The sequence below is a fragment of the Fonsecaea nubica genome, assembly GCF_001646965.1.
Source record: "Fonsecaea nubica strain CBS 269.64 chromosome Unknown Scaff15, whole genome shotgun sequence".
NCBI lineage: Eukaryota > Fungi > Ascomycota > Eurotiomycetes > Chaetothyriales > Herpotrichiellaceae > Fonsecaea > Fonsecaea nubica.
The window spans coordinates 171,909-183,949 of NW_019173688.1; the positions used below are offsets into that span (position 1 = coordinate 171,909).

Here is a 12,041-nt window from a genome sequence, read left to right on the forward strand (position 1 = left end):
TTTTGGTGAGGTTTCCATGAAGACAACTGATCTTCAAGTCATAGCATCTGCAACACGTGCTGGACCCTCCAGAGATCTTTGCGGGAGGTAGACATGGGTATCAATCGCGGCCCGAGGCTGATCTGACGATCACGATCGACGAGGCTGTTACCCATTGCCCCATAAGAATGACAGACAAGGCTGAAAGCATCCAACGACGTCTATAAAGAGGGTAAGATTCAACAACGCCGTTTTAATAACCTCCGCTCCATGTGAGAAGAAATAGGGACCCCGCTCTAACGTATCCTCTTGAGCTTTTCGGTCTGGAAATGAAGACGATCGTCGAAACGGTCACTCTGTGGCATGGTCAGCGAAACAGGGTCAGGTGTGGGATCAAGGGACAAACGCACCTTCTCTGCAATGGTGGTGATTAGGGTATTCTGGGCCTCAACTTCTTCTCCTGTGGCTCGAGCGAGGAGATTAAGACGTTTGGCCGCCCCAGAGAGCTCATCCAGATTCCGGTCAATCTCATTCTCCATGCCCTCATCCTCGCTGTCGGCCTCGAACTGGTACTTGGCCCTTTCAGCTAGGTTTGTTTTCGTCGTACCAACCGCTGAAGCATCGTCCAAACCCTTGAAATTCTGATTCATGCGTTGGGTGCTCCTGAAAGCAGCCTCTCGGGTAGCCTCACGTGCCTCTCTTTCAGCATGATGCCGGTCCATGATCTGTTCATCCCGGCGCGCACGTCTGTCCTTGGCTGTAAAGGGATTGTTGACATGGACTGCAAACATGCTCCGGTTCAATGTCTTGAGCTCTTTGGTCTTGTCCTCGGCGATGTTGATATAGTTGTTGCCGAGATCAAGATTCCGATCTGTGTTGTGCATTCTCTCACCTTGTGCACCGAGTCTAGCCAGAGTATTCCGCCCCATCTCCTCAGCTTGAGCAGCAATCCGAAGCGCGTTTCTGGTAGATGCCACATCTTGTTGTTTCATGAACTTGATGTCTTGTTTGAGAGCATTGATATCCTCTTCCTCCTCTTCCTCTGCGGTCAATTGACGGTCACCATATGCTCCGAAGCTACGGTCACCAGCATCAGCACCACCAGAGTTGTATTCATACTCAGGAGGGCCACTGTTTGGATTTTGCTTTTTTTGTTCCAGCCTTTCCCGTGCTCCTCCAAACAACTCATCTCGGTTGTTGTCGTTGTCGTAGAGGGAGGAGGAACCCAACCCTCCATATCCCCCCTGCCGTGAGGTTCCACTAGGCTGTTGAATGCTTGCGTATGGGTTGCCACCAGGGGCACCGCCTCCATAACCGTTCTGGTTCCCGAATTTGTCTGCCCCATAACCACTACCTCCCCCGTACCCGCCTTGGGCAGGACCGTATTTATTGTCTCCTCCAAAACTACCTGATGACTGATTGCCATATGCGTTATCCCTTCCATATGGTGGCCGCTGTTGACCAGGACCGGGCAAGCCACTGGGCTTACCAGAGCTTGAGGGGGCTCCTTGACCTGAGGGAGGTATAACTCCAGCGCTCATCTTAGCCTTTGTGTAGGGATCCGGAGGAATGGCTGGCTGTGCATAGGGATTTGTGGAGGCATAAGGGTTCTGGGAAGGTGCAGGAGATTTGCTCTTGGATCTGGAGCCGAACAGAGCGAGTCTGCTGGAATCATCGTCGTCGTCGCCTTTGCGAAGGCTGAATTTACCCATGTCTGTGGAATGTCGAGTAACCAGGAAGAGCGAGAAACGAGAGGCAAAGAGGTGTAGAAATGAATCAGGGGACGAAGACCCTTAATAAATTAGAGGACAATACGCAGAGTCTTTCTGAGGCTGATATAGGATCTTGAGCTGAAACAGGCGGACGTGGCAGGATGGGCAGTGCACCCTCCCTCAGATGGATGGCGGTCTCGACCCCAAATCCAACTAAACCGCAGTAGCCCACGGATTCTGGTCTCACTGCGCCGGCGGGGTGCCTCGTCCAATAGAATTGCGTTGTCGACCTCAGGGTCTTGGCTGGTTTGTCCCCAGCTCAAACCCTTTTCCGAGTAAAGCGCGTCTCTTGAAACTCATCAATATGATCTTAGCCCAGCTGAGCAGATTGCAAGAACTTGTTACCAGCCATGAGATAATGCACAGATTCTAAGAAAGGCCAATGGCCCCCAACATAGACAAAGAGGCGGAGCATCTCCGGAACAAAGCCAGAAAGGAGCTCCTCGGATTGCTTGAAGGCGTGAGTAAGGAAGCTACCGTTCGTCGTTGTCCTTGTCCATACTAACTCTGCACCAGGTCCGCGGCAAGAAGAACTTGGTCATAGGAAAGGATCTTACTGGGCTGCTTAGCCTGTTCATTCAATTCCCAACGCTCAAAGAGTATGGTGTGGACAAAGTCTTCGAGCTCGAAAATGGCAACACCGACTCTTCACAGAGGAACGTCGTCTATCTTGTCCATGGAGAGAAGGCCAGCCTAGTCCAGGCTGTCGCAGGTGCGTCTTGGAGTGTCTGCTATTTCTACCTACGGGACTTACAAGGAGACTGCGTGGATCATTTTCTCTGTGCCTTGCTGTCAGTCTAGCTCCCAATATCGACAGGGTTTAAACCATAATCGCATTGCCTCTATTGAAACATCCTTTTCATTCAATCTTGTGACAGAGGATAACGGCACCTGCTGACACCATGTAACATAGAGCAAATCAAGAAGCTCCAGAGAAATGGATCTGTCGAGCACGAAATCTCAGTGTGCTGGGTGCCGAGAAGAACTCTGGTGTCGAACAGAATCCTAGAGGATGAGGGCATACTGGGGGATGTCAATGTGTCGGAGCTTCCTATATACTTCCTCCCCTTGGAAGACGACATGTTCTCACTGGAGGTGGAGGACGCATTCAATGATTTATACCTAGTATGTCCCAACGTTCCGACAGGACAATCCTTTTGTTTCTCACAGTATCACAGCGACGCGATCCTTCCCCTCTGTATCTGGCCTCGAAAGCCTTGATGCAGATTCAACAACGACATGGTTTGTTTCCACGGATTTTGGGCAAAGGAGATAACGCCAAAAAGCTTGCAAACCTCCTCCTCCGAGGACGAAAGGAGCTCGACGCGGACGAAGCCGCGACCCAGTACACCACCATGCCGAGCACCTCAATCGAGCAGCTGATCATAATCGATCGAGAGGTCGATTTCGCCACTGTCTTGTTGACCCAGCTGACCTACGAAGGCCTGATTGATGAATTGGTCGGTATAAAGCACAATCGTGCAGAAGTGGACTCGGCCATTATCGGCGCAGCTCCTCAGCAGCGATCACAGGTTGATTCTTCCTCAACATCTCCGGCCCCTGCCGTCCGTCAAGGTCTCAAACGTAGGATCCAGCTAGACTCATCCGACTCGCTGTATGAACAGTTGCGCTCCTCCAACTTCGCCCTGATTGGACCTCATCTGAACAAAATAGCGAGACGACTAGAATCAGACTACGAAGGTCGCCATGCCGCTCGCGGCATCAACGAGTTGAGAGACTTCGTCAACAAGCTACCAGGTTTCCAACAGGAGCACCAGTCATTGGCCATTCACACTAACCTGGCAGACGACATGAGCAAGTATACTCGGTCCGAAGCCTTTAACCGCGAGCTAGAAGTACAGCAGAATATCGCAGCGGGAACAGACCCAATCTACCAACACGATACTATCGAGGAGCTGATCGCCCGCGATACTCCCTTATCTTCTGTCCTCCGACTTCTCTGTCTCGAGTCAGCCATAGCTGGGGGTCTGCGCTCGAAGGACTTGGAGTCCTTTCGGCGGCAGATCTTGCACGCCTACGGCTTCCAGCATCTCCTCACTTTAGATAAGCTACAAGCGATGGAACTTCTGCAGCCTCGCTCGTCCAGCTCGGCTCTGCTCCTCCCAGTCGGTGGCGGAGGGCCCTCGTCAGAGAAAGGCACAAAAACAAACTATGGCTATCTCCGCAAGGAGCTGAGGTTGATTGTTGATGAGTATAACGAACAGGATCCCGAAGATATTGCATATGTGTATTCCGGCTACGCTCCCCTGAGCATACGCATTGTGCAATGCATCTTACAGAAACAATATCTTCAAACCCTACACAAGTCGCCGTTGCCCCTCACGTCTTCTAGTACAGGATGGACGGGTTTCGAAGACATGCTGAAGTCTGCAAGGGGACCAACATTTAATCTTGCGCAGAAACCTGCCGATGAGAAGGCATCGAGGGCGAAAGCTGCGCTTGCGGGCACGGGCAATTGGAAGACTATCTTTGTCATGTTTGTGGGAGGTATTACCTTCACGGAAATTGCAGCGTTGAGATTCATCGGACGCAAGTTGGCTGAGTCGGGGCAGAGGAAGAAGATCGTCATTTGCACCACTGGCATCATTAGTGGGAGGAGTATTATGGAAGGTGTCATCGAGAAATCCCATCTGGGCTCAGGGGTCGTGCCAGCCTGAACCACAATCTGTGGCAGCCTCAAATTTTAGAGCCTGAGACCTCACCGACACTGAATTCACCTTTGACGCCCAGATGATCAGTGACCCAACCCGCCTCCATTCCTTCTTCGTCGATCAAAGCCTTCTTGACATTCTCTTCTTCGGCTTCGACCCCCATACCGATGCGCTCGAATTTCTCGCATCTCAGCTTTCCACGGAAGAACAATTTGTCCATTCGACTGCACCCAAACATGTTCCTCAGTTTAGTCGGAGCCATCTGGCCCCAGGTATATCCTTGGTCGGTATCCTCCTTTCCGCCCAGAGTCAGGTATGCGTCCTGGAGGTTGTTGTCCGAATGGAGTGTCTTGTCGAAGTCCTGGATGGCGTTGAGATCCCCGCCGAGCACACTGCCGCTTACCTCTGGGTCATGCATCCATTTGGCAGCCGTTGCTAGCTGGTGAGGTCGTTTCGGTGGATCCGCGATCAACGACTCCAGATGGGTATTGCAGATGCGGATGATCTGGGCGTTGGCAAACGTCACGTCGACGAACAACCCGTCCCTCTCCATGGCGGTCTGCTCGTAATGGACACGGAAGACGGAAGCGATGGGCAAGACCTTTGGAACGAGCGTGCAGGTACCATAGTACCCGGATTCCCAGTACTTGTTGTCTATATCGGTTATGTTGTAGTTGGCTCTAATCCACGGCTGGGTTTGAAGTAGTGCCAGATCGGTTTCAAGCATCTCTTGTAACATGATGATACTGGGCAGTGGGGTGTCCTCCACATGAGATTGCAGGTGCTTGAGAGCAGCCCGCATGCGCTCATCCGAGAAAGGCAGCATAAAGTCGATGTTCCACGACAAGAGCATGAATCTGCTCAAGCCTGTCACTCCTGAAGCCGTCTTGGATGGAGTGACCTGCTGCCATGAGGATGTCTCAGGCGAGAAGGAGAAGTAGGGCTGGTCGAATCTTTGCTGTCGTGTCCAAGGATGCGACGATTTCTTCTTCGACTCGATGAGCTCGATGATCCTCTTGAATTTGGGGTCCATGCTTAGCCGTTGCACCGTAGGTAGAGTTCCGAGGCTGTGAGATCTGGTGTAGATACACGGCCGGGGCCGAATAGCGACGAGCCGGATGTTGTTCGTAGCAGTCTTGATGCTCCCGCGGAAATCGAACATGCAGCTTCTGGCCAGAACTGAATCACCCACAAGATAGCATCTAAAAAGAAGCTCGAGCAGTCAGCAAAGGACTAGATAAAGAGCCATTGAGGCGATGGGATGAATGGTAGGGGCGCAGCCGAGGTTGCGATGCGCAGGTTGTCAGATGCTTGTTGCTCATTGGACGCAGGCGATTTTCATCCTCGAGCATCGATCTCTTCTGGTACATAGTCAACATCCCTGTCGTTCATTCTCCTTCTTGCCAGAATCCAGCCCATTTTCGGTCTCGTACACAGAGATGGACAAATGAAATCGCGGCGGTGGTCCTTGATCGTCAGCATCAGATCTCCCGTGTCCACAACATAATCGTCTTCCAAGCATGACTGCGCAGAAATGTCAGATCAAAGTCCAGCGAATCCATCCCAGTCCAAGCGGACCAGACCGGTGATTTCTTGCCTGGAATGCAGACGGAAAAAGCTACGGTGCTCTCGTTCGTATCCTTGTCAGCAATGTGTCAAAATTGGACGCCCTAGTGGATGCGAATATCAGGCAGGTCAAGAACCGGAGCCAAACACCGAACATCCAGTATTCCTGAATACCGTGAACAAGCGACGGCGCCTAGATCCGCCGCCCAGTGTGGACGGAGGGGGAAGCGATGTTGCGCGAATTGGTCTCTCTGACAATGGGCCGCCTGTGGTGAGGCATGGTATCATTGAGGATCTCCAGGACCGCGTTTCCAGACTTGAGCAGGCTTTGCTCGCTCAAAGCACCAGGCGCAGTGGCGAGCCGCCCGTCACTCAAAGCCTGCCGATTCATCCTCTATCAGACGACTTTGTCGACACCGAAAAGTCTTTGACCAGGCCTGCTCAGATGAGCTCACAGGTGAGGCCTTATGCAAGAACCTTGACCATGCCTCCTGGGTTACTCAAATCTGACTCTGATAGTTCAACGACGCTTGCACGTTCATGACCAGGCTGCAGTATGGTTCAACCACTCCCAGGCTGGCAGCGCTGCGAAGAGGATTGAAAGATTTGCATTACTCTGTCGAGAAGAATAACAAGGGTCAACACACCCAGCCGCACTCAGTTTCCTCAATCAGCGAGTCTTCTCTCCAACTGCCGCCGTTCGATGTGTGCGAAAGGCTGGTCGTTCTCTATTTCGACAATTTGGAACATTGTTTTCGGATCCTGCATTTCCCCGAATTCAGAGATCAGTTGCGCATCTACTTTTCAAGGGGCGAGCACGCATGCAGGTTTGGTTTTGTTCCGCAGCTGGTCGGTGTGCTGGCACTCGCCGTCACTCTTGGTACCCATAGGGAATGTGAAGCGGCTCGCTCATGCCTGGCCATCAAACCTGACAATGCGCTGCAATTAATGAAGGACTTCCTTCGAGGTCTCCGGGACACTGAGAGATACCGGTTACCAGCTTTGCAGGTCAAGATGCTTCTCTCCATTTGCAGCTGGCTGAACTTGGTTCCGATGGACGATCTTTTCCGCCTGAATGGTGAACTTCTTCGAGATGCCTTGGTGATGAAGATGGACCAAGACCCCTCGACCATAGCAGGGATTACCGTCTTCGAAGGAGAGCTGCGGCGTCGCACGTGGATGACGATCGTGGAATGTGACCTCATGCTGTCGATTCTGTGCAAGATGCCATGCCTGGTGCCTCCATACACTTCCAACCCGCCGCGAAATGTCAACGATGATGAGATATTCGAGGGTATGGAATCCCTGCCTCAATCACGACCAACACAGGATTGGACCGATGGTCTATGTCAATTTCTCCTCGCGCAGTCGTTTCCGCGCCGGGTTGTGGCCTGCAAACAAATCGACGACGCGACCCATGTCAAGATCCAAGACCTCCTCCAGCACACTCGGTACCTGGAGAAAGTGCTCCAAGATCTCCCTCCGCCATTACGCTTCAACTATACGGGTGACGCGGCGAGCAAGACGCCACCTCGACTGATGGCCCGGATGGAACTTGACATCAGCATCAGACGACCCCTGATGCACCTGTACTCGCGCTGCATTCTTTCGCCCGACACATGCGAGCTGGAGCGGGAAGTGCGGGCCGGCTACCTCCAGAGCTGCCTCATGCTCACCAACTACCAAGACCTGTTTGATCCGCAGTATTCTGAACTCAACGTGCCCCGTCCGCAAGGCTACTGGGACTTTTTCTACACCTGCTACCGACAGGAACTGGGCCATGCCATCTTGGGGCTCTGTCTCGAGATCGAGAAGCTCGGCTCCTCCGCTAGTCGGTCGAGTAGCACGCAGCCAGTTCCTGCGGCACTGTCGCCGGACGGCCCCAACGACGGCGTCGTCAGAACGCCCTCGTACACGCAAAACAGTCTGATCTACGCAGCCAAAGATGCCGTCGAACCAATGACCCGCCGCCTGCCCTACCGCGGCTCCAAAGTCAAAGACATAGTCTACTACAACATCATCCTGACATCACTGCTGCCGCCGCCGTCGCCGCAGCAAAGCACCGGAAGCACCGGGGCGCAGGATAAGGACGCCATGATCCTAGAAAGACTGGAGGAGCTGGTCCGCGAATGTCAAGCCGAGCTGGAACGAGCCGACGTCCCGGTCATTGCGGCTCCTCCGTCATCGGAGCCGAGTTCTCAGTCTGCTCCTCCCCCTCCTCCCACGACGACGACGACGACCTACACGTCCTGTATCGGCACCAGTTTCGACCCCGTGTGGGAGTGTTTCCCAAAGATTGACATTTTCCGAGATGTCGATCCAGACGAGTCGTCGTAACAACGTCGGTGGCGGTCGATCGACCTGGACGAATTGTTATACTGAGATGCGCCTCAGGGATACATAGGGACTTTCTTGTCACGCATGGTCCGCCTCTCTATGGGTCGAGGCAGTTTCACCTCAAACATTCTCCGTGAGCTCTACCGGGACGGAGACAAGCGAGGTGACGCGAAGGGATGTTATCTGCGCGAGAGGTAACGAGGACAAGGTTGTACAGGTCAATAGCGTATGCATAGTGACAATACGACACGACAAGAACATGAACGCCGTTGGATATTTAGTGCTCTAGAGGTATATGATGATATCCATCTCAGAATATACCCAAACCCGCCTTGATGCATAATTCCGCCGGTCTATGTCTATTGAATGCTGATTTTGTTCATTCTTGAATCTTTTTCCTCTGAAAATGCCGCAAGATGGATTTTGATCGTGCTGTCGAGATCCATTCCGCTCGAAGCTCGCTAGATGCCCAAAGAGAACGCCTTCTCTTCGTGTCGGACCGTCACCATCATAACATCGGAATTTTTGTTGAGCTGCTTTCTCCCAAGACTCGGTGTTAATACCCTCTAAGCTGATGAAGGTTGACGACGATAGTGTGTCAAGCAACCATCTCGCCTGGCTCTTACAGTAAATGGGCATGCTCACGTCTTTTGATCCGCTGGCTCCGTCTTGCTGACTGCTCAACCATTGGCAAAGTGCAATTGTGGCGGGAAAGAATGCCGTGGCAGACTGTTTCGCCGCATCCATGCTATCAGCCGAAATACTTTCGCAATGCTTCGTAGATACTGAAAATTATTGCTGAACTTGGCGCCGCACGGAACACCGTGATGCCGCAGCCTCGATAGAATCCCTTGAGTCCCTGTTCTCGCCATAAGTCTCGACCAGTGGAAAGAAAGGTTAGTTTCTTCTGTCCAGCGACAATATCGGTGCTGCAAGTCTGCATGCGTGACTTGATCGTGTCGGCGGGGTAGAATACGAAGTTGTAAGACATCCCTGCCGCTGCTCCCGCCGCCATCTGCTGCCACACTTTGACGTCTGATACTTGCTTCACAGTAGGGTCCGAGCGGAGGAACAACATTTTAACAGCCTCATAAGAGCCGAACCACGCGGCCGAGCCACCTGTTTCGCGGATAAGTGTGCCCAGCTGTCCATGCCAGAAACCAAGCAGCCCTTGGGTGCGAAAGATTGTGGTGATGAGCTGCATGGGGCCGGGTGGCCGAGTCGTCGAGTACCCCAGCTGTGAGGCGAGGTTGGACGGGGCCAATGGGACTTGCATCTTGCATTTTATGAGTTCGATCGGTGTAAGAAGGAGAGACGTAAATGCTCCTGAGGCGGCACCACAAGCAACGAGGTAGGAGAAGGGGAGTTCGACCTTGCCGTGAGGATTTCGATCTCGTTGCGCGCGCAGTGACGGTGTTGCCTCCACAATGATATCCTGGGCGATTCGATAGCTGAAGAACAACGAGGACGTCTCTATCGCAGCACCGAGCAAGGGGGCACTGATTCCCCTATACAGAGACACAACAGGCCCTTCAGGCGATCGAAATGCAGCGGAGAAGGCATCAAGGGGTCCTTGCAGCCGCGGGACTGCGCCAGCCTCGTGCGGTTGGGACTGTAGTCGAACTTTGACCGTATCGAAGGGGTATTCGACAAATTTTCCCAGTATTCCAGCTGTTGATCCATAGACTATGTCCTTGAGCGCTTCCAGGCCTTGGCTTGGAGGGGTATGCACGGCCTCCGACTCTCGGCGGGTAGATGTGCTGGGATTCTGACCATTGCTCTGGTCGAAGCCAGCGACTGACTGTAGCTCATCTTTGAAGGCTGCCATGCAGAGGATAAAGGGAGGAGAAGGGACGAGAAAATGCTATCGTTGTAACATATTGCGGTATCTGTGTGAGAGGGGCTCCGCGGAGCGAGGGAAGAGCGGTGTCGGTGTCGTTTGCGAAAATGGAGCGGAGTATAAAGCGCAGTGACACACCAGCAGGATGTTAGTCGAGAAAATTTTCTGTGTCAGTGATCAAGCACAAAACTGCTAATGCATGGCAGGATGGGCTGGGCGCAGTTCAGAAGAGCCCATGAAGTGTTGCATTCATCTTTCAAAACCTGGCAATCGAGGGGTCCGCCAGTTGTACGTTGAGGAGTGGAGTGAATGGCGAAAAAGATTTTGTGGACAAACAGAGGCGATGAGGAAAAGTCGCATGCGCTAAAAGAATCAAGAGTCTGACAGCAACAAGGACAAGACTCCAAGCAAGTGATGCCCTTTGAAGCTTTGCCGTAAATGACTGCGTCAGACCCGCCTCTTTCTGCACTGCGCAGATCTTGATAAGATAAGAAATATTATTGCTAGCCTCCACTACAAATGTTCGCAAACGTGGACCTTGTCCTGTGCACTGTTCTTCGAAAGGGATACCTTCTGAGTCTGGGCTTAGAGGCGCACTGGGTACTATCAGCCCCTTACCACTTGGACCAACGAACAAAATGTCTGTTGTCGAGCTACCGCCGGCTGGGGCAACATCTCCGCTAGCAGAATCATCCCACCCAAAAACATCAACTGATTCTGTCCAAAAAGTCGGGATGAGGGTCAATGGTACGCTACATCAATTGAAATGTATTCTATGAGACTCACTGGATATGCAGGCAAGAACTGGCACGCTCCCAAGAAACCTTTCCGCCCTACCGCAGGCCAGACAGCATATGCCAAACGAAAAGAACTCGATATGCTCAAACAAGCCACCAAGGCCCGCGAACAAGAAATGAAAGAAGAAAAAGAAGCCGAGCGGAATCGACGGATACAGGCCATCAAGGACAGACGGAAAGCTAAAGAGGAGAAAGAACGGTATGAGAAGATGGCAGAGAAAATGCACCAGAAATTGGTCGAGAGGAGGAAGCGAAGAGAGAAAAGGAATAAACTGCTGAAAAGTTGAGGGATTGTGTTGGACTGAAACTACAACTGGCAGCCCAGTCACGAATATCTCTTCAAAGTTGACCGGACTGCTCGCCATATGTCTCCTCACAAGTCGCGGCTGAGAGAACAGCAAAATACCCCTGTGGTAGTCACGATGGGCTTTCTAGCTTGTTCAGGTCCAACAGCGCACCATTCCCCAGCCAGAAGCACTATCGCCGAGTGCTCGTGTCAGACGAGTCGGTGTGTCGAGGGAGTTGCAGACTCGAGACCCTTCGTTTGTGCCGAGCTGTGTGTTCGCAGTTGAGCATAAAGCTGCAGAGGTCGAAGGTTTGTGACGGGAAAGACAGATGCGGGAAGTCACCCTTCTTACCAGACAACCGAATCGATATGGTTGTCATTCCTGGTTCCCACCACAACTGGCTGTAAAGGGACTATCGATCACAGTATTCCCGATTTTGAGCTTGAGAAGTTGGAAGCTCACCTTCAGAGCTCGCAACTTGTCATCGACAAGACGGATGAGCTCTTGCCTGGCTCTATCGTCCGGCTCATCAAGAGTCCAAGCTATGCTGATATGAAAGGCATCCGACTTATCAGTCAGTTTGCGTGTTGTCTTGCTCGCTTGCAGCGACTTCAGACCTTTAGGGGTGTCGTAGGGTCCTTCATAGAGTTGAGGGAGGTTGAATTGCCGGGCAACCACATTACATATTGACAGCAACCTGTTTAATTCATCGTTTTCAGGCTTCACAAGCTTCAAAACCAAGAAGAACCTTGTTTTGTCGTGATTCGGTACCCAGTCGAGTCCTGACACCT

The 12,041-nt window shown here is 52.3% G+C and overlaps 6 protein-coding genes across 6 annotated transcripts; 3 read left to right on the forward strand and 3 right to left on the reverse strand.

Moving 5' to 3' along the window:
- Positions 1-275: 275 nt before the first annotated feature.
- Positions 276-1,691, reverse strand: AYO20_03257 (hypothetical protein; the record flags this gene model as incomplete). The annotated part of the gene is made up of 1 exon (XM_022641560.1): positions 276-1,691. One exon carries the CDS (start codon positions 1,689-1,691, stop codon positions 276-278), a length of 1,416 nt encoding a protein of 471 aa, XP_022502420.1.
- A 442-nt stretch (positions 1,692-2,133) lies between these two features.
- On the forward strand, positions 2,134-4,362 carry AYO20_03258 (hypothetical protein; the record flags this gene model as incomplete). Its single annotated transcript, XM_022641561.1, has 5 exons — positions 2,134-2,211; positions 2,268-2,463; positions 2,665-2,876; positions 2,930-4,259; positions 4,325-4,362. The coding sequence occupies 5 exons, from the start codon at positions 2,134-2,136 to the stop codon at positions 4,360-4,362; spliced, it is 1,854 nt and encodes a 617-aa protein (XP_022502421.1).
- An 86-nt stretch (positions 4,363-4,448) lies between these two features.
- On the reverse strand, positions 4,449-5,456 carry AYO20_03259 (hypothetical protein; the record flags this gene model as incomplete). Its single annotated transcript, XM_022641562.1, has 1 exon — positions 4,449-5,456. The coding sequence occupies one exon, from the start codon at positions 5,454-5,456 to the stop codon at positions 4,449-4,451; it is 1,008 nt and encodes a 335-aa protein (XP_022502422.1).
- Positions 5,457-5,957: 501 nt separating this feature from the next.
- AYO20_03260 (hypothetical protein) lies at positions 5,958-8,326 on the forward strand (the record flags this gene model as incomplete). The annotated part of the gene is made up of 3 exons (XM_022641563.1): positions 5,958-6,008; positions 6,114-6,446; positions 6,509-8,326. The coding sequence occupies 3 exons, from the start codon at positions 5,958-5,960 to the stop codon at positions 8,324-8,326; spliced, it is 2,202 nt and encodes a 733-aa protein (XP_022502423.1).
- A 751-nt stretch (positions 8,327-9,077) lies between these two features.
- AYO20_03261 (hypothetical protein) lies at positions 9,078-10,154 on the reverse strand (the record flags this gene model as incomplete). Its single annotated transcript, XM_022641564.1, has 1 exon — positions 9,078-10,154. The coding sequence occupies one exon, from the start codon at positions 10,152-10,154 to the stop codon at positions 9,078-9,080; it is 1,077 nt and encodes a 358-aa protein (XP_022502424.1).
- Positions 10,155-10,804: 650 nt separating this feature from the next.
- On the forward strand, positions 10,805-11,250 carry AYO20_03262 (rRNA-processing protein cgrA; the record flags this gene model as incomplete). Its single annotated transcript, XM_022641565.1, has 2 exons — positions 10,805-10,913; positions 10,964-11,250. The coding sequence occupies 2 exons, from the start codon at positions 10,805-10,807 to the stop codon at positions 11,248-11,250; spliced, it is 396 nt and encodes a 131-aa protein (XP_022502425.1).
- Between the last annotated feature and the right edge of the window lie 791 nt (positions 11,251-12,041).